Consider the following 19,147-nt stretch of genomic DNA (forward strand, 5'->3'; position numbering starts at 1 on the left):
CTGTGTGTACAGCCTCAGCAGACACATTTATTCATTGGCTTTTTTGATAGCTCACTTCCCAGTGAACCCCAAGGAACAGAGCTTTCGTCATCTGGCGAGACATCTCGTTGCCTGTATCTGTTTTACAGGGAACGCGTCGAGTCCAAGTGAGCTATAACAAGTCTGCAAGTTACAGCTAGATCGCCCGGTTAATTGTTCTTTAACTACAAGATGTTTTTTTAATTGCCTCTGTGTTATTTTTTGTGTGTTATTTTAAAAAGCGCTTGTAAATCACCTTCTGTTCAGGAGGAAAGGGCTTGCCGTTTCTGAGAAGTGGCAAAATGGGGAGGTGGTGTGATGGGAGGGGAGGCGACATTGCACGGCTTGTGCTGTGCTCGGGACTGCCCAGCTTCAACGTGCAAACGTCACAGGGCTGCCCTTCACAACTTCCACCCCTCGTTCTTCGCACAGGAGATGTTCCAGATAACGACGAGGATCTCGGACAGGAATAGCTGTAAGATCACCTTCACGCCCTGACTCCTTGCCTGTTCACACCACACCGTCCCCGCGCTCACCTCCCAGCCTGCCCCGTTCTTCGCCGGGGGGTTTGGCGGCAGCCGGCGTGCAGCTCCCCTTCCTGCCCTTGGCTCCGCGCAGAGCAACGGCAAGGAGGAACGAGTAGTTTGGGAGCAGGACGACCTGGACAGCTCCTGTGTGGGCTGCAGGGGAGAAGAGTCTCTAATTTTTGGGACCAACTTGGGGTGTTGGTACTCACCTGCTAGAGACCCCCTAATGCCACCTGCAGACGCTTGCAGTAATTTTTGAGTTACCACAGATTGCTGGGGATTGATAATACCCTGTGGCCATTTCGTTAGTTCCCTTTTAAACGGCTTCCTTCCTCCCATCGCTTACGAAGTAAAAGTATTTTGTGTGCCGGTCGATGAGAGCTGCCTCTTATTTCTCCTAAAGCCGAGCTCCCGTTTGCGGTAGCCAGGCATCCTTGCTGCTGGCTGGGGAGAGGAGCGTGAGAGGTATCAGCAGAGCCAGAGCAGATGAGGAGAAAAGTAGCAGGACTTGTCAGAAAACCTCCTCTCTCAGTGTACAGCCTTTATATAATCACCGTTGTCCTCCAACCGTGAAAACTGAATTCAGCTTCCATCAAAGCTTTTATTAATGCTGCCTCAGAGTGTCCTGCCTGTGTCACTTCTGCCCTGGTTCTTGCCTGGCAGCTGGGAACGCTGCTGCAAGCAGCTCCGCGGGCCTCTCGTCTTTATCTGCGCTGTGGCATGACTCGGATGCAACCCTTAGCCCCGAATTCAGCTCTCGATCATAAATTAAGATAAGATGAACTCCTTTGCCTGGCAGGTTTTCCTGCCAGGCTTGCATTATGGTTTCTGTTGTGGTGAGCGGCGCTGGGTATAGTACAATGTCTTATCTGCGGACACGAAGTGTTGTGCTGGGAGTATTTTATTAGCTAGACAAGCAAATTTGCATTGATGGAGGGGCCACGGGGAGAGGGAAGTGAGGCTGCTGCCGTGTGACAGGTCAGGATCCTGCCTCTCTGGTGCCTTGACAGTACGTGGGAAGGGGCTTTTTTTGCCAGAAGGAGCCTCCCAGAGACATGTGCTTCATCTCCGCTCAGTGTTTCTTGTGATCCATCTGCATAGTGCAGATCAAAGCCCCTCATCTTAAACCGAACCTGGGGTGATGGTGCCCTGTTTGCACAGTCCTGGGTTTGCGTGTGAATCGTATTGCCAGTCCTGCATGTCGCCAAGAGTGTCTTTCGTGCTGTAGGAGTCTGCATTTAAGTTGTTAAATACGGTTTGGGTTACTTTTGGTCTGGCTCTGTTCAGCTACTTACCGGGCACAAGAAAAAAATAAAAATGGAGAATTATCTCTGAATGTGTCGAAGATGCTCCGACTGCACTCCCTCGGCCATTTACATTTACATTTTTTTCAAATATCTGCTAGCTTTGCTGTACGCGTGCTGCTAAAGAGAAGTGTGGGCTACAAATGGGTTCTGGCACTGGATATATTTATGCAGATACCCTGTCAGAGACTGAAATATATCCTGCATTCACGCAGCGAGGTGAATCTTGAACAGCAGGCTTGGAAGAAGAAAGGTTGTGCGGACGCTTGGTTTGTGGCTGCGGAAATGTTTTCAGAGGTTGGGGCTCGAAAGTTTTGTTTTGTCTTAAAAAAGCCCGTCTTAGCTGTGATGCTTATCTGTGTCAGAGCAACAGAAAAGCCCTTTCGAGCCTCTCTAGGAAGTTCGCTGTGGTACCTGTGTCTATTTCGAGCTGCCCGTGACTCACTCCATCCTGCCGTGACAGGTAACAGCCCCGACAGCCGTCTTGTTTGCACCTCTCCGAATGGGGCAGCGCTCCGTTTCCCCGGGGGAGGCAGGGAAAGGGGGATAGTCTGTGGTGTCCCGTGCAAGATCCTTGGGAAGCAAATGCAGAAGGTTAACAGCAGCCCGTTGCATGGCTGTTTGCTGCAACGATTGCCTGCATTACCGAGGTTACGTTTTTCATGGTGCATCTTTGATCTGCATGGAGCCCGCTCGTGCTAGACTGGTGGAAAATAGACTCGTTCAGCTTTGCGAGGCACGTGACTTTTTTTTTTTAAGCTACTCTGAAATGAACTGTGGGTTTCCATGGGCGTATCGACTCCTGACCAAACAGGATATCTTCTGTGGGTGCTGCCTGCTCTTTGCACTGCTTGCAGTGTGCAGTTAGCATTGTTCCGAGCGGCTGTGGCATAGCTGCACGGCCTGGCCGAGGGCTGCTTCGTGCCTTGCGTCGAGTGAAGGTGAGTGGCAAAGGATGCTGCGACTACTGAGATGCAGAGAAAGAAGTCACCTGAAACACAGCAGGGTGCAGGAGGTAGCAGATAAGTTTTCTGCATGGTTGGAGTAAAGAGGGGAGAGAGGAGGTGGTGTCACAAGCGTGCATCTGGCCTCGAGCACGAGTGCACGGTGCTGCTTCTCTTGCTGCATGCTCTAACATCCTTTCTGCTCAGGCCACTGAAAATCCTGGCCGTGAACGTGTGCTTAATTCAGACCGGGTCAATACGCTCAGGGCTGGTCACCAGAATATAAAATAAATTGTCTGCACCGGGCAGGAGAGTGAAGCACAGATCCGAGCTGCACATTCCTCGTGGCACTGGCACAGTAACTTGCAGATTTACCGGTACTGGCCTAGAAACAGTGTAAGCACATGCTGCAACAGCCGAGCTAACAACACCCTCCTTCTCAGCTGCGGCGCTATTATCCCTGTCACGTGAATGCAAATTTCTGTGCAGAGACAATTTCCAGACCTTGAGCAGAGCTAGCTTGGGTGTGTTGGCATCGCCACCCTTTTTGCTTGCTCTTCTGTTTGTATGCCCAAAGCCAGCACAGGTGTCAGCAGCTCTGGTGAGGGCGTCTTTTATGTTCCCACCGACTTGGTTGGACTGGGAACGGCGTTGAAAGAAGCCATCAGCGGGCGGAGATGGGCCCTCCCGATGGCCCCGCTCGCTATTTCAGCGGGGTGGGAGGAAACAGTGGGTGCCGATGCTTGTGCAAAGGGCTCTGAGCTCCCTGCTCTCCTCCCGGCCAGCCGGGGAATGGGCAAAATGCCACGGGAATTGTCCACACTTAAAAAGGAAAAAGGATCAACCCTAAATGATCATCATGGTGCTGAAACCATGGAGCGTAAAGAATAAAGACAGGATTTGGCCCTGTCCCGCGTGGCTGCTGGAAGGGAGGACGAGCGACACCTGAAGACGGGGGCGGAGGTGCGTGGAAGCAGCAGAGCTGTTTGCGGCACGGTGGCTTTGGCCCTTCGAAGAGTCTTATGTTTCCCAGCTCTGTAATGGAGAATGGGAAGAGGTGGGAAGGAAGAATGTGGGAGATGGTTCACGTCCGTTTTCCTCTGGGAACAGAGTTGCCAGGCAATTATTTTACACCCTATAGCACTGCCGACATGTCTCTTCAAGTCCGATCTCTTACCACATAACTGAGAAAACGTATTTTACATTAAAAAGCAGCCTTTAAAAAAGGCCCTTCAGGCATAAAGTCAATGTGTTTCCTATATATAACCCCGTGTTATTAATACAATGAACTTATCTGTAGACTCTGTGGGGGAATATGACTTATCGTTGGAGATACGAACAATATGATGTTCGTTTTCGATGCACTGTGCGTATGACTCCGGTCATACACACATGACATACAGCGGTGCCCCCAGCCTTCAATTCATTCCTTCGTGACAAACTGGGGCAATGGTGTGAGGCAGCTTTGCGGATTGCATTTTTGTTGAGCATTAATATAAAATAAACAGCCTCTAGAGAGAACAAATCTACCTTGGGTCAGAAATGCCAGGATCTATAGATCTGGGGCAGACAGCAATGATGAATGTGGGCGAGTATTATCGAACTGAGTCCAGAATGGCATGACAAAAGCTTCCCTGGGTTTACTTACAGGGGTTGCAATATAAGTCGCTTTGGCTGAAAAAATTTAAGGTGGTGATTGATTTTGTTGCTTTTTTCCTTTTTTTTTTTTTTAATGTGAGTAGTTTATCACTGTATGCATCGTGTGAGATCATTTTCCTCTTTCAATCATTGAAGAGCCTTTCGGAGGGGACTGAGGAGGCCCCTTTAGCCCAGGTCCTTGTGAATGCTGAAATGTCTTTGGAAAGCGAGATGGACACATTTGTGCAGTTCCCTGGCTCTGTAAGAAGAGGAAGGAATGAGGTACATGAGCTTGCAGGTAGCACAAGCATCGTATAAGTTTAAATTACGGTTATTGTATGTTAGGTGGTGCCTTCGTATAGGCAGCAGGCTGGGTTACGTGGCATTTCGGGATCCCCAGGCCTGCTTTTTGGGAGAGGGAGACGTGCAGGAGCCCAGACTGATGTAGTTTAGGGTGGGCCAATTGATTTATCTGGTGTAGGCTTACTCTGGAGGAGCATGAACTTGCAAAAAGCACCAATAGCTTCTGACCTGTTGATCTCATAGCTAAATCTTAGTGCTGAGCAGGGGATGTCTTGAGTGGGTCACAATGGGGATCCTGGAGGTGGGATGCAGTTAGAGCTGGAAAGGCACTTCCCGATGAAGGAGGTGGGGTGAGGGAAGGTCTCGAGACATGGAAAAAAAAAAAAAGGCCGTGGGTCCGGCACACTTGTGTGCGCGCAGTCCTGCAGCTAAAGCGCTCTGCAGGTGCAGTGCCCTGTGGCCTGTTCAGGACCGATCTATAGGAAAGACACGAGGACATAACAGTAACGGGGATCTAGGCAGAGCAGAGCTGTGTGTTCAGCCCAGGTGCAAACCCGTACGAAGCTGTAGCTGCAGTGCTGCTCCCACCGTGCCTGGGTGCTGGCATTTGCCGTGATCACAGCACCCTCTGTGCTGCCTCTCTCCTCTCACTCCTCTGGGCTTGCCTGGTCAGTGGATGGTTTCACAGTTACCTTTTTGGGATAAAACTCTCCTTCCAAGGCACTGGGCCCATGCATCTCGTCCGTCTGACTTTTGCTGGGTTGTTGTAACAGCAGCCCTGTAACTATTTTCAACATAGAGCAGAAACTCTTAAAATGAATTTCCTCCTAACCCGCTCATTCCAGCCGTGACAAAACAGCTGTGTGACTTCCAGCAGCCGGGAAGTAGCGAGTTCCCAGCTCACACGGCGGGCTCCTGGCGCTCCCCGCTGTGTTTTAGCTGTCCGCCTGAAGGTCCCGTGCTGCCGCCCTGCTCCGTGCCCCGCGTCCCTGCTGGGGCCACAGCCGCCTCGTGGGCTGCGCTCCCGAGCGTGGGCTCAGCGCACGAGGACTCTTGGTAATCCTCGCAGCCTTTCCACGTGACGTCGGTATTTTACAGGGACCTGTCGTGTCTTCTGCAACGTTTACGTAACTCTCGGTAAATAAGGCTAATGTCGAGGAGCTGCGGTGGCTCCTGGGGAGCAGGCTTGTGAGGAAACCGGGGCAGCACAGCGCTGGCTTTTCAGCCGGCCGTGGCCCGCACGCGAGCTGCAGCCGTTCGGTCAGGTTACAACTGGGGCTGCTGGGATGCAGGAAGCCCTGGAAGGGTGGGATGTAGAAGAAAGCGAAAAGAACGATTTGACCCTGGGCAGAGGTTGGTTTGGGGTAAATGCAGGTAACATCTCTGCTGTGCTAACGCTGGTGGTGTAGTCAGTGTGCGTCTTTAAGGTCACGGCCAATGTCAAAGCGAAAATTGGGGCTGTGCTTTCGGCTCCTGCCACTCTGGATGTAACAGTTATATTCCTGGTTTGTCTGGCTAAAAATCTGCATGTTGACCATTTATTTCCAAGCCCTGTTTTTATTTGGGGATTTTTTTTCCATGACTGCCAGAGTTTTTGCACTCTGATTTGTTTGCTCATCTTGGGGGAGATTCCCCCTTCTGCCGAACCACGTCTTGGTGGGACCTCAGCTATCGCCATGCTCCCCTGGGGCCACGCTGAAGGTGGTGGCTGGGTTTCGGGAGGGCAGGAGGATCTGCGCTGTGGCTGTTCCGCCTCAGACGGGTGCAGCACTGCCGGCTCTGACCGCAGCGCCCCGAACTACAGCGCTGGTCGCGAGGCGTTTTCAGCTGGGGGATCTGGGGAAGAAGGAGCTCGCCTGCACTCCTGATGTTCCTTGCGCCTCAGAAACCGAGGACGCCTCTTGGTGTGAGTAAGGATCAAAACAGCAGCAGGAGCTCCCCCGGCCTGCTGGCACAGCAGGGCTCGCAGACAGGAACCACGCAGTTCCCGAGGGAAGTCCGAAGGCGGCTGCCTGCTTCTGCCTCTCCGTGCCGTCGCGGTCAGCAGCCTCGCCCCATCACCTTCTGCTTTAGCAGCTGGAGGTTGTGCCGAGAGCCCAGGTGCCTGGAGGGGGGTTCCCATAGCAGGGGGCTGGCTTTGCAGAATTTGTACGCGTTGGCCGCGCGGTGCTGAGCGCTGGAGTCCTCCTGGTGTGGGTGCCCTGACCCTGCCAGCTCACACCTTGCAGTGAAACCAGCCCGTGCCGTGGGTGGTAAACGCGGCTGTGCCACGGCGGTGCCTGGGAGGGTAGCCTTGGGCATCGTGAGGTTGTACACGTCTCTCTGCCCCGGTGCACCTCACCGTAAAGATACCCACCTAGTGGTTTGGGGCTGCGTCTGTCCCCACCTGCTCCACTGTGCCTCCGCAGCTGCCACGGAGGGTTGGCGGTGGCGGCGTTGTTCCGTCTGTGCTCAAGCACTGCTGGCTGGAGGTCGCTGGAGCAGGGACAGGCCCCGGGAAAGGGTCAGCATTTCTCCCGGCGAATCACGGATCTGTTTCACCCCAACAGGTACTGTACACCCCATTTCAGATGGAGCCGCGGTCTCCTCTCCTTTGGACCCACACATCTTCACTTGGGTTTGGTGGGGGGAAGAATTATTGCATTGTCTGCAGTCAGGGGCTGGATTTTTAGGGTTTTTGTTTGTTTCTTTTTCGCCTTGTTCATCTCTTGGCCCTTCAGTCCAGGATGATTACAGCACTGGCATAAAATGGCCACTGCCTGTACGGGACAAAGGCTGGATTTTCAAAAATCACGAATACCGTCCGGTTTTGTAGACCTGACTCTGACACTTCTCAGGTTGAGGTTTGGGGGCTTTTGCTGGTGCAGAGCAGCAGCAGTGGGCTCTTTCTGTTCTTCCCTTTTGTGGGTGCCGGGGCTGTCTTTGTCCAAGCTGTGCCCTGGCGTCCCCTAGCAGAGGCTAGCTGCCCCCGGACAAGAGCTGCTGTCAGAATACTTTAAAGTCGGTCAGGCTGGCTCCTGCTTCGTGAGGTTTATCAGCAAAGATTTTCAGTGCCTCCAGTGGGAGGCTATTTTTGTTCTATCCAGGGGCTACCTTCTGCTGTGAGGTCTTTATAATGTATTTTTGTGTGTGTGTGTGTTTGTTTTTTTAAATAAAAAAAGAGAAACTTGCCTGTTTAAGGACAACCTTAAACATCTTCATCTTTTGCAGCCTGAAAAATAAGGTAGTCTTTTATCCAAGGTAAACATTTTTGGCATTTCTGTGACACTTCCAAAAAAATTTTTTGTGATTTTCCTGCATAAAACGGACACTGCTATAGACGGGAGAATGTGCTGATCTTTCTCCCTTGAGCAGGGATGACAGCGAGCGAGGCACCCAACGTTTCGTCTCCCCGCTTTGATCCATGCCTTGACTGTTGCATAAAAGCCACGTTGTGTTTCGTTGCACCGAATAATCAAAACTGGATGACATCTCAAGAGAGCAGCTGGTCCATTTTCCTGCCCTTTGGCGAGATCAGTCGTACCTGTGTTGTTCCTGACAGATGCTGGCCTGTGGTCTTTTTAAAGAGCTCTGCAGCCTCTCCAGGCAGCCTGTTTCCCTGTTTGACAACCCTCGCCAGCAGAAGGCTGTTTTCCCCCCAACCTTGTGTTTAACCTGATTCATCTTTGCTGCAGTTTAAGCCTGTCACTGCTTGCGCTGCCCAATTTGAAGACAAAGAACAAATCACTCCTTTCTGCGGCAATGTGAAGCATTTGAGGACTATTCTTGTACCTCTTTCATGTTAAATAACAGCTATTTGTTAAATTTTCCTTTCTTTGTAGTAGATTTAGATCTTCTATGTAAATCTTAATTTGCTACTCTTCTCAAAACTATTCTGCAATTGAAGATCCAAGTCATTAACCAATTCACAAACAGTTTAAGCCATTTGCTTGGCGTTTTATTTAAATACTTTAATGGAAGCCTTCTCTGCCAGCCAAATTGCCTATTTGTGCGTCGCTGTCTCTGACTGACTTCATGCCCTCGTGCTAGCCTGGGAGCCAAGTACCCGCAAGGTTTTCTGCTGCTCAATAACCGCGGTTCTTTCCAGGAGGAAGATCAGGTGCCTGGCGTGATGTGTGGCTTGGGGCGGTTTTGCATTGGTCCTGTGGGGCGGTGTTTTAGGACCATGAAGGTTGCATGGTCAGATGGAAAGGAGCCCTAAGAGAGGCTTGCTGATCATGGAGTCTCAGGGCTCTGTAAGCACCCAATACGTGGATATCGATGCGTTAGAAGTTTGGACATGAACACGTGTGTAGACAACTGGAAGGTCGTGAAGTGTCCCTTGGTGTTAGGACCTTCCTGCAGGGCTGCGTTTGAACTTGGAGGTCAGCTGCTGCTGTGCTGTGATTTGGATGTCCTTGATTCGTAGCTTTTTGGCTGTAAGGGAGAATCGAGGAAACTTGCGCTTTAGCAGGGCGTATGAGGAGGGCAGAAAGCAGTTTGTGTTCCCTTTCAGTAACTCTGTCTGGATTTCTCTGTTGTAGGTGAGTGTTTTAACCACCTTGGAGCGGCGATTCAACCTGCAGAGTGCTGATGTGGGCGTCATTGCCAGCAGCTTCGAGATCGGCAACCTGGCCCTCATCCTTTTCGTGAGCTACTTCGGAGCCCGAGGACACAGACCACGCTTGATAGGATGTGGTGGGATAGTCATGGCCTTGGGCGCCCTGCTTTCCGCATTGCCTGAATTTCTGACCCACCAGTACGAATACGAATCTGGGGAAATACGCTGGGGAGCCGAAGGGAGGGATGTGTGCGCTGCCAACGGGTCCACCAGCGATGAGGGACCAGACCCGGACCTTATCTGCAGGAATCGGACTGCTACCAACATGATGTACTTGCTGCTCATCGGAGCACAGGTCCTCCTGGGCATTGGTGCTACCCCCGTCCAGCCCCTGGGAGTTTCCTACATTGACGACCACGTGAGGCGGAAAGATTCCTCTCTGTACATAGGTGAGGCTCGCTGAAAGTTTTCCTTGAGGGCAGGTGTGTCCCTTTTGTCGTATTTGTCGGCAGTGGAAGGGATGCCTTGACGTTTCTTCTCTGTGCGCATCTGTGCCCCGGAAGGTAACGAAGCACTGGGCTGTACCGAAGTGGTTGGTAAGCAGCAGGGAAGCACACTGATACGTTCCTTTATTGTAGGAGTTGACAGCTGTGGTAATTATTAGTGGGTAATTAGAAAGACGATTACTCCTTTTATTGTGTGTACCCGTATTGCTTTAAATTCTGATATTGTTTGTTTACGGTTGAGTTTTAGCTGAAGAATTTCCAAGTAGCATATGTGGTGATAACTTTTTTGTCCCAAGACACCCCGGTTCCTTTTCCCTTCTGAAGCACCTGACTGCACCTGAGCAGTCCTTGCTGTGTAAGGAGACAGAGAAGAGATGCGTGTCATGGCACTACCACCATCACATTTCAGCGAGCAAGTGCCTGTTGTGGAGTAGGACCCCAGAAAATGTGATCCCTGTAATGAAACGGGATGCGGAAGCTGGTGATGTCTATTTTGAGATCTGGTGAGCCTAGAGTTGAGCTCATGATTCTGGTGATCATGTTGCAAAATTATTCCAGATGGCTAAGATATGAAATTTGGGTTCGGTTACCCGGTCAAACATCTCTACTATTTCAGGAAAGTTCTCATGGGTTTCAGCAGCAGTACCCTCTGTGACAGTTTTAAAGAGGATGCTGTGGGTGAAGCTGTTCTCTGGGGGAAAAAAATCCTCCCTGGCTTGGCTCATTCTTCTTTCTTCAGGACTTGTCACCAGGTAAATGGCTCCAGTGCATTAAATCACAATAGAGGTGAAGTCTGTGCTGCTGTTAATGTGTTCTTCTGCAATAGTTAGTAGAGTTTTTAGTAACAAAAACTGCGCGCACTCGTGCCTTCATCCCTCGCTTGGCTTTTAAACATCAGCCAAGCAGACGGTCCCATTGGTAGCTGTTCTTTTTTCTAAGACACTCATCAAGCTCCCAGCCATAACTGAACACAGCTATGGGATGGCCAAAGCTGGGCAGTCCCACTGACTTTCTAATGGCCTTAAATGTCTTGGGATAGCACAGAGGCCTGTTAAAACAACTAACTATATAGCATGGTATAGCATTCCTGGATGTATTTCTACCTGGCTTAGATGTTCTTCTACATATTCAAAGTGTGTTTGTGTTTTCCTGTAACTGGCCATAAAATCCTGGTATTTCTGTTATTGGTTGTTATTAACCTTCACTTTGTTCTGTAAGTGCTTGTGAGGGATCCTCTGGATAGAGCAGGGTGATATATAAAACACAAGGTACGGTACAACCCAAAGGTGAATAATGAGACTAAATTCACTGGGGCAACTTTGCCAACACCATAAATGATGAGTTGGAATTAAGAGCGATTCTAAGATTATCTATTATAAATAACTATATGGAGGAGCAGCAACTTCTTTCAGGCTGTTCCACGGGCGTTTTTGAAGCAATGCTTCATGTCTGAGAACAGGATTAAGGAGGGTGCGTAAGAGGAAGATTAGGAAGAGTGATTCTTTTTGTTCCTTAGATACATTCATCTTGTATGCTAAAATATCTTCTTTAAAGTTGGCAGCTCAACTGTAGCTGGGAAAATACAGCCAGAAAAAAATGATTTCTGCTTCCTATGTGCAGTTTCATGATTTTTCCTTCAGATACGCACTTCTAACCATGTAGCGTTCCTTTCTACAGGTAGAATGTATCATAATCATAAAATCATGATCTGGACTTCTATATATAAATTGTGGGTTGCAGAAGAGTGCATGTGTATGCACACTCAGCCAGTCATCTGATTGAATGAAGTTTAATATTAGTCCTGTCCCGAGCTATCCATCACAAGTAGGTTTTTGGCTAGGGGATGATTAATTCTTACATCAAACTGCAATCAATTTGGTTAGTGAAAATAAAAGCTAGCAGGAAAAAATGGATAGGAAAAAATGTGCTCTGTGAATGAATATAAATGGAGAGGGTGCTGGTGGAAATACGTGTCTCCTCAGGTTTGTGAGTGCTTGAGAGGTGGTCCAGTTCCGTAGTTTAAGATGCCGTTTGAGAATTGTGTGCTTGGATTTGTGTTTAACTGATTATTTTTGTCGATGTCGTCAATGGAATTTTCAGTGGCCTTAGCAGAAAGCTGGCTGAGCAGCTTACCCGCGTCGTTCTCCTGTTTCACAGAGGAAATAACTGCAGAGTGTGTACTGTCACTGGGCTATGTTTATAGCAGTTTTCTTTCTCATAATAGCACGCTCACTCAGTAGGGGCTACTCTGTGTGTGACCGGATGAAACGTTTTTGGGTAAGTTCCCTCAGTTTAAATTAGGAGCAAATCTGGCATAGGCTGTTCCCTCAGGATAGAAACTAATTAATAACAGTGGTAATAGTCTGGCCAAGCTCTCCATCTTGGCTGGGAAGAAATGATCAGATTGACCAGACCGCGCTGTCTTCAGTATATTGCTGCTGTCAGGTATGGATGGGCTGCGTTTGGGCTCCGTTGTAGCTGGGGGGAAGAAATAGTCTCTTACCTGACAGCTTAGTGCCAGTAATTGTTCACCTGCAATAAAATTCCTCTTTTGTCCCAAGGCAGTGAATTAGACGGAACTAAACCCATGTGCTGCATTTTTTCCTTCCCTCCAAGTTGTGCAAGAGTTCAGTGGAGTAACTTCAGATAATCTCATACCACCTTCCGTGCAGGGAAGTGACAATACAGGAAGACTGCTCTGTGTAACAAAAAAAAAAAAAAAAAGAAACCACAACATTTTTGTATTAATATAAATGTGTCTATGAAGAAGAATGCAGATGTGTTACTACACGGGATTTAAAGTGGAACCTTACTTTCCAATAGGAATGAAAGCCAGTAGCATCAGTGAAACAGAATACATTTATGGCCCTGAAGTCTGTGAAATCCTGCACACTGTGGCTTCTCTGCGATGACATGCACACAGGAGATGGGCAGTGCCCCTCTGCTGTGCACCCCTTGAAGGCAGAGGCTGTTCAGGCTTGTGCTCTTCTTCCAAGGAGGTGGGGATTGATGGAGTTTCATAATTAGAGAGATAGGGTGAACTAGTACGGGAAGGTATCTCTGTGGCACGGGCTGCTGACATGTAGCTTCATGTTTCTGGAGCTAACAGCAGTTACGGGAGGTTTTTTGATGCCTGCTAACAAACTCAAACAGATCCTGTTGCTGTAGTAACCAGCCCTAGGAAAAGGGCTGTGCTGTGGAAACTCAGGGCAAATCAAATCAGAAAGATACATGCACACGAGCACGCGCCAAGGGATGTCCAACAGAAAACACATTTGTGCTGTAACAGAGTTTGGAAGGTAGCAGGACCACATCTGCTCCTGCTAATGATGGGAAATACGTTCCCTTCCATTTCAGCAACAAAGAGCGTGATCAGCCAAGAGCAAAGGTCATGAAGTTGGCAATAACATCGAAAAAAATGAGAAAATGTAGGAGTTTTCTTTCTTAGCTGTTTGAAGTTGGGGAAGTCTTCTGTTGTGGTGCTTTTCTCTCCTTGTCTGCTGTCGGATTTAAGATCTCGACTCCAATTCAAAGATTCCCAGTTGAGCAGGATAGTGCTACCTGCATTTACTGGCATTTGGCATAAGCAACCCCTCCGAGGGGAGGAGTTCCTTGCTCCTGCAGGCTGCAGGACTCGTTGCTGCAGTTATACTAATATTAAAATCCCCTCAGTTTGTGGCATTGTTGGCTTTAAAGGGGGAAAAGCATTTTGAGGACTCCTTACTACACAGTTCCTTTTTCTACCCGCTAATGACTCACTTGACATTTCCCTCCTCAGTGCCTCTTCTGCTAGCTCTTGCGAAGTTCTGTGGAAATCGATGAGGACTTTGTCACTGGGAGGGGGATCAGAGGCATCGCGGAGCTGATCCAGGGGAAAAACGACAGCAGCTGTATGGATTTGCTGCCTCCCGGATGAGCAAGAGCTTGCAAGTGGTTTCTGGTCACTGGAGTGCCCACGCTGGTGTCAGCAGCGGTTTGCGTGTTCAGGTAGAGCCAGGGCAGGGACGTGGCAGGTGAATGTTGTTGGCAGTCTCCTTATGCTCCTTCTGGGCTTCCTGCAGCATTTACCGTTTGCTGCTGAAGCTGTTGCGCCTCGTCTGGAACACGGTTCCCTGCAAAGCACAACGGATAGCTTGGGGAGCCGCTGTTCGATCTGGGACAATTAAAGGCTGCATTATGGAGAGGAAGTCGCTGTTATTCTGTCTCCTGTTGATGGAGGAAATTGATATTGATGTTGGAGGGGGGCAGTGCCGGGCTGCGTGGCGCTTGGCTCGTTCAGGAGAATGCTGTGTTGGTCTTTAATGTGCCAGGGACTTTCATCAGGTTCTCCCAGGCTGTCTCGGTGCTTAATTTCATGTCCACGTGCCCCACGCAGAGGACTGAAGTCTTGGTAACCCGCAGAAATGGCTCTAAGAGGAAGACTGACTCGAGGGAAGTCCCAGAAAGGGCAAGTCTGAGCCGGAGTGACGAGGAGCGATGAGTGCTCCTCTGTCGGCAGCACAAGGGTGAGTGCCTGACCTCGGTGTGCTCGGGGGAATACAGCTGTTCTTGGTCTGCTTCGTGGCGGGGTGGAGGAACAGAGAAATAGAGAACTCGGCTCTGCTGGATGCGTCCCTTTAGCTGCTTTCTTCCGCCTCATCTTCCAGGCTTCTGTCGGGCCTGTACTGTGTGTATTTGGGTTTATTTTAGGGCTGTTCCCACTGCTGACCCCGGTGTAAGAGGCAAACTCAACAGGATGGCGTTCTGTGCCCAGTTCTGCCCAGATGGGACTTAGCAGCCCCAGGAAAGGGGACAGTGCCCAGTGCTGTCGCTGCTGCCTCTGACCTTTGCAGGGGTTATTTTGCATCAGACGTGTGGAAGCGCTTTTGGTTTTGCCACCGCAGTTGCAGAGCAATGCTCGCTCTCACTTCTGGTGCCTTTCTGGCTTGCTGTAAGCATCAACTCGAGATTTGCCGCAGAGGAAGACAAATGTGCCCTAGTTGGAATCTCGCTGTCTCCGGGGATAAATTTGTCCATTTGAAAAATCACTTATGGTAGCTTACGTCGGTCAAAATGACAGCAACCATTGTGTTTTGGAGAAGCAGGAGCGTTTTCGCTACTGACAAGAATTAAATCTGAGCGTATCTATAGCAGTGAGTTAATAGCAAGTTATCAGCGTAAGATGCTGAAATCATCAGAGTTTGAGTCAACATTTTGCGTGTGCCAATACAAAGAAGTAGTACTCAGATTTCTATTAGGAAGCACGTGTTGGCAAGCTAAGCAGTTGCTGTGAACCTTGAAACCATTCATCTTCTGTGTATCTGGTGTTACGTATGGTAGGGTTCATCAATAAATACCTACAGGGAAAAAAAAAGAACAAAAGGGGGCTTCCGATTTTAAAAGCAAATATAAAAATATGGTCCATGACATTAAAGAGAAAGCCATAAAAAGCAGAGAGCAGAAACTATAACCATCTATAGGGCAACCCCCCCATTGTCTGATGTCCTTGTGTGCAAGTTAGCCCATTTGGAGGAGTGTAGAATGAGCAGTCAGTGACGGCACCTTTCATGATAGAAAAATAATGAATAAGTGTCTCCCATTTATTCTGAAGCCTAAGAATTCTGTTTCCTGGGGGACACAGCGTGTAATGCTGGGAAACACGAGTATTTTGGAGCTGAAAGCAGATTGTGCAGATGATCGGGCTTTCATGCTGGAAGCATGTTCTGTTCTGCACGTAGCTTGGTTTCTGCAGCGTGAGAGGTGCTATTTAAAGCTGGTGAGGACCCTGGTTCCCCGCAGAAATGTGTTGAGATGGGCATTGTTTTGTCCCTTCCCAGTTCTTTAGAATATTTTCTCATCCTCAGATTCCCTCTCCCCATTACCCCTGGGTGCTGCTTTCCCGAGCTCACCTCGTTAAAGCTCAGCAAGCCTTGTGCTTTCCTTAGCCCTTTTCCTTTCGGAGCACACTTCTCCCATGTCTTTCATAGGGGATTTTAGCTGACATTTCCTGCTTGTTGTATACCTTCTGCGTGCCCGTCAAGTACCTGCAGGTTTGGTGAGGTGGTCCACCTCCACGTGGGCGCGTTTGCTTGCAGTGTGAGCTCTTGTTCCAGAGAATTGTTTTTCTCCTCGCTGGGGTGTGCAGTTCTATAGGTACGAAGTATTTTTAGCCTACAGATTTGACAGAATTTTGTGATCGTTTTGTTCGGTAAGTGCATCCTCCTACAGATGATTTGGGGAGCCATTCCTTTCTGCCACAGTCTCCAAAGGGCTGAGAAAGACAAGGTATTAACGCAGCACTGAAAGGAGAGTTGTTGCCAACGTGAGTGCTGTGATGCCTGTTCATTAGTGAGAGGTGTCTTTGCATCAAATTCACTTGTTGTCTTCCCTGTGGACTAACTCCAATCAGTTTAAATTGCACGGCTTCATGTGGATATACCGCTATTAACTGTGCTGGCCTAGCCCACTGATCCACTGATAACCTGCAGCCTCTTATAATAAATTATCCCCCTTTGGGGAGAGACCTCTGTCCTCATTTGCTGTTTGTCAGCAGGGCTGGCTTGGTTACACATGGCCCCTTTTGCAGTGATAATATCCTGGAAAATTAAATGGAAACCTAAACAAGTGTGTAGGGTGTCTTAGAGCAGTAACAATAATCAATTAACAGGAATAACCTTCCCCACTGCAGGCAGGAAGGCTGTTCAGAAAGGCGGTGTTTATTCAATTCAATGTCTATATGCACAAAGTCATAACTGCTATGGGCTCCGTTATTTTACAGCAAGTGCTCCAGTTACCTTAACCTTCTGTTAATAGCTTTTTTTTTTTTTTTTTTTGGTTAAGAGTTGAGTAAATAAAGCTTGAGTCCAACACAAATGAATTTGTGAGACCGTATTGAGGATGGGAGCTGTTCCCCTGTTACTCTGTGCTCTGTCTGCTTCACAGCTGATTTTTGACTTTAGGGATTTGCTGATTTCAATGGCTTTTAAAAATAATTTAATTTTTGAACATGTTGGTTTCTCTGTCATGTATTTAAAACAGTTATCATCTGAGAGCCTCATGAGGTACATCATTTCTCTGGCAGCCTCTTTGAAGCAGTGCCCTGGGAGAGAGCTGTTTGTCATTTCAATGGCAGACATGCAGAGGACGGTACGTATTAGTTCTAAGTTCATAACATTAATTAAATAGATTGGAAGGTGCTGAGCTGACCATGTCAAGAACTGAAGGCCGTATTGTACCTCCTTAATGGCACAAACATCAGCCAGAGCCAACATGTCATCCTGCGTGTTGCCATCAGAGGCTGCAGGTGCCGGCCAGCTTGTGTCTGCCTTGGCCCTTCTCCTGGGCACATGACAGATCTGCAACTCATTGCACAGAAGATGCTTCAAGATGTGAAACCTATAGGTGGGATGCCTTACAGCTGTGGGACAAGGCACAGAATTTGCCCCTTTGCCAGCATGAACCAGGGCCCTGGTCTCAAAGCAGTGGTGATTACTTGTTGCCTGATACTGAGGCTTGTATTGTCCTGTTCTCTTACCAAAACAATTTGGTATGGAGGGTATTTTAGGATTTGTCAGAAGTGATTATCCTACTCATCCTCACCCAAGTGAGCAAAAGACAGCTTCCATGAATTTTGCTGTACCGCGGTAACCTTGCAATAAAAGAAGGTCAGTGAACTGAATGGCAGGGGGACTAGTGTTAAAAGATAATCACTGCCTTAAAGTTGCAAGCAGATACTGCTCTCCTTTGTATCCGGACACGCACATGCACTGCCTGGTGTCAGCAGGGCTTAACAGAACGTACCCTGCTGCACAGAGGGGCAGGCAGGGGCTCGGGGCAGCTTGCTCAGCACTGTTACTGCTGCTCTCGGTCACGCTGGGTGATGTCTGCTGCCTTGTGAGCCGTGGGGAAAGCTTGCCTGCATGGCTGCATGCCTACGGCTAGCTATTGTGTGGTTATTTGCAGGATAAGGTGCTTCACGGAAGTGTGTAAGTAAACTCGAAACTTTCACAGAAGCTCAATTTGCTTGTGAGCTCATGAGCCTGCCCATGACCCATGTCGCTTGTCACTTTCCATAGGCTTTTTTCACATGCTCCGAGAGCCACTGTGTCATTTTTGTTTGCTGAACCATTTTTCTTTTTTCCCTTTGAAGGGGAGAGGTTGCTGCAGGTCGGCTGGAGCTGGGCGCCTGGCCTGCCGGCGTTCACACCCTTTGCATGCCAGATAGCGCTTATCTGGGTAACCTAAGTGTTTGGTTTTGCTAAGTCTGGCAGTGCCACGGCGCGCACACATGTGTCGAGCAGTGATCTCTCCCCAGCGCAGCAGCTAAATGCAGCAGAGCTGCTGGGGGAGCAGGGCTGGAAGGAGCCTTTCCCTGGGGCTGGGAGGGACAGCGGGGAGGGAAGGCCAGACCTGGGATGAGACTGCCCAAGGCTGTGTGCGTTAGCTGGCACGAGACATCCGAAAGGCGCCTGAGCAACGTGTCAGGCTCCGTATGCGAACCTGTCTAATTAGAAATTAATGGTGTTAACAGCAGAGGAACAGCTGTGACATGAATCAAAGGCGTGAGGCAGCTCAACAGTGCATGTTTCTGGGGCAGAGCTGCTGTAGAGCCATCGGTGCGGTCCCATCAGCTACAATCGTCCAGTTACCCCGAATGGACTGACCCGGAAGAAAAATGATGAAATCAAATGGTGGGGATTGTATTAAATATATAAGTAATGTTGGAAATGCTTTGTGGTGGCGTTATAAGCCAGTCAGAAGAGCTCGTTGAAGGGGAGTCCGTCCCTGGGGTAGGGTGCAGGCTCAGGGAAGTCAGGCAAGGCCGTGTACGCAGGGGTCGGTGACGAACTAAACCCTCCCACCTGGCAGGTTTGTCACCAGGGGCCTGGTGCTGGGATTTAACCTACCGACGATCCGACTCCTGATTTTGGAACCCTGTTTGCCGTGCTGGCAGGAAGGCCGCCTCTAAGCTCCTGCCAAGGTGTTTGCCCACTGACTGACTTGTCACTTCACAGCCGTCAGATCAGCCGCATCTTCCCTTCCCCACCAGCTCTGCTGTCACGAAACGCTGAGTAAAGGACCTAGGCTGAGCCTGGGAAAGGTGGAGTCGGCCATTAGCTGCACCCCAGAAGCTCCGGCAGGGAATGGTGCAGCACAGGTGTAAAATGATGTTCCTCTGTCACCTACACGGTTTGGTTCACCCTGGGAGTACGCTCAAGGCTTTTTTGATCTTTTTTTTTTTCCATGGAGGAAAATCTCTGGCTTTGCCTTAGAGATTGAAGTTTGGTCCCTGAATTTCTCCTTTGAATTTTGCTGTTTTGAAAGCACTTGGAAACTTTTGGCAGATTTCTTTTTGCCAAGGTGCAGCCATTTCGTTAACTGGGCTGCT

The 19,147-nt window shown here is 49.3% G+C and overlaps 1 protein-coding gene across 2 annotated transcripts in view; it reads left to right on the forward strand.

Annotated features, from left to right (window-relative positions):
* Nucleotides 1-19,147, forward strand: part of SLCO3A1 (solute carrier organic anion transporter family member 3A1) — a 157,116-nt gene that overhangs the window by 24,887 nt on the left and 113,082 nt on the right. For both annotated transcript variants that reach the window (XM_080551801.1, XM_080551800.1), the window contains exon 2: nucleotides 9,258-9,723. In XM_080551801.1, the coding sequence (XP_080407927.1) occupies nucleotides 9,423-9,723 (301 nt within the window). In that variant the 5' untranslated portion in view covers nucleotides 9,258-9,422. The remainder of the gene's footprint in view (nucleotides 1-9,257; nucleotides 9,724-19,147) is intronic.

This window comes from Anser brachyrhynchus (genome assembly GCF_964034855.1).
Source record: "Anser brachyrhynchus genome assembly, chromosome: 11".
Lineage (NCBI taxonomy): Eukaryota > Metazoa > Chordata > Aves > Anseriformes > Anatidae > Anser > Anser brachyrhynchus.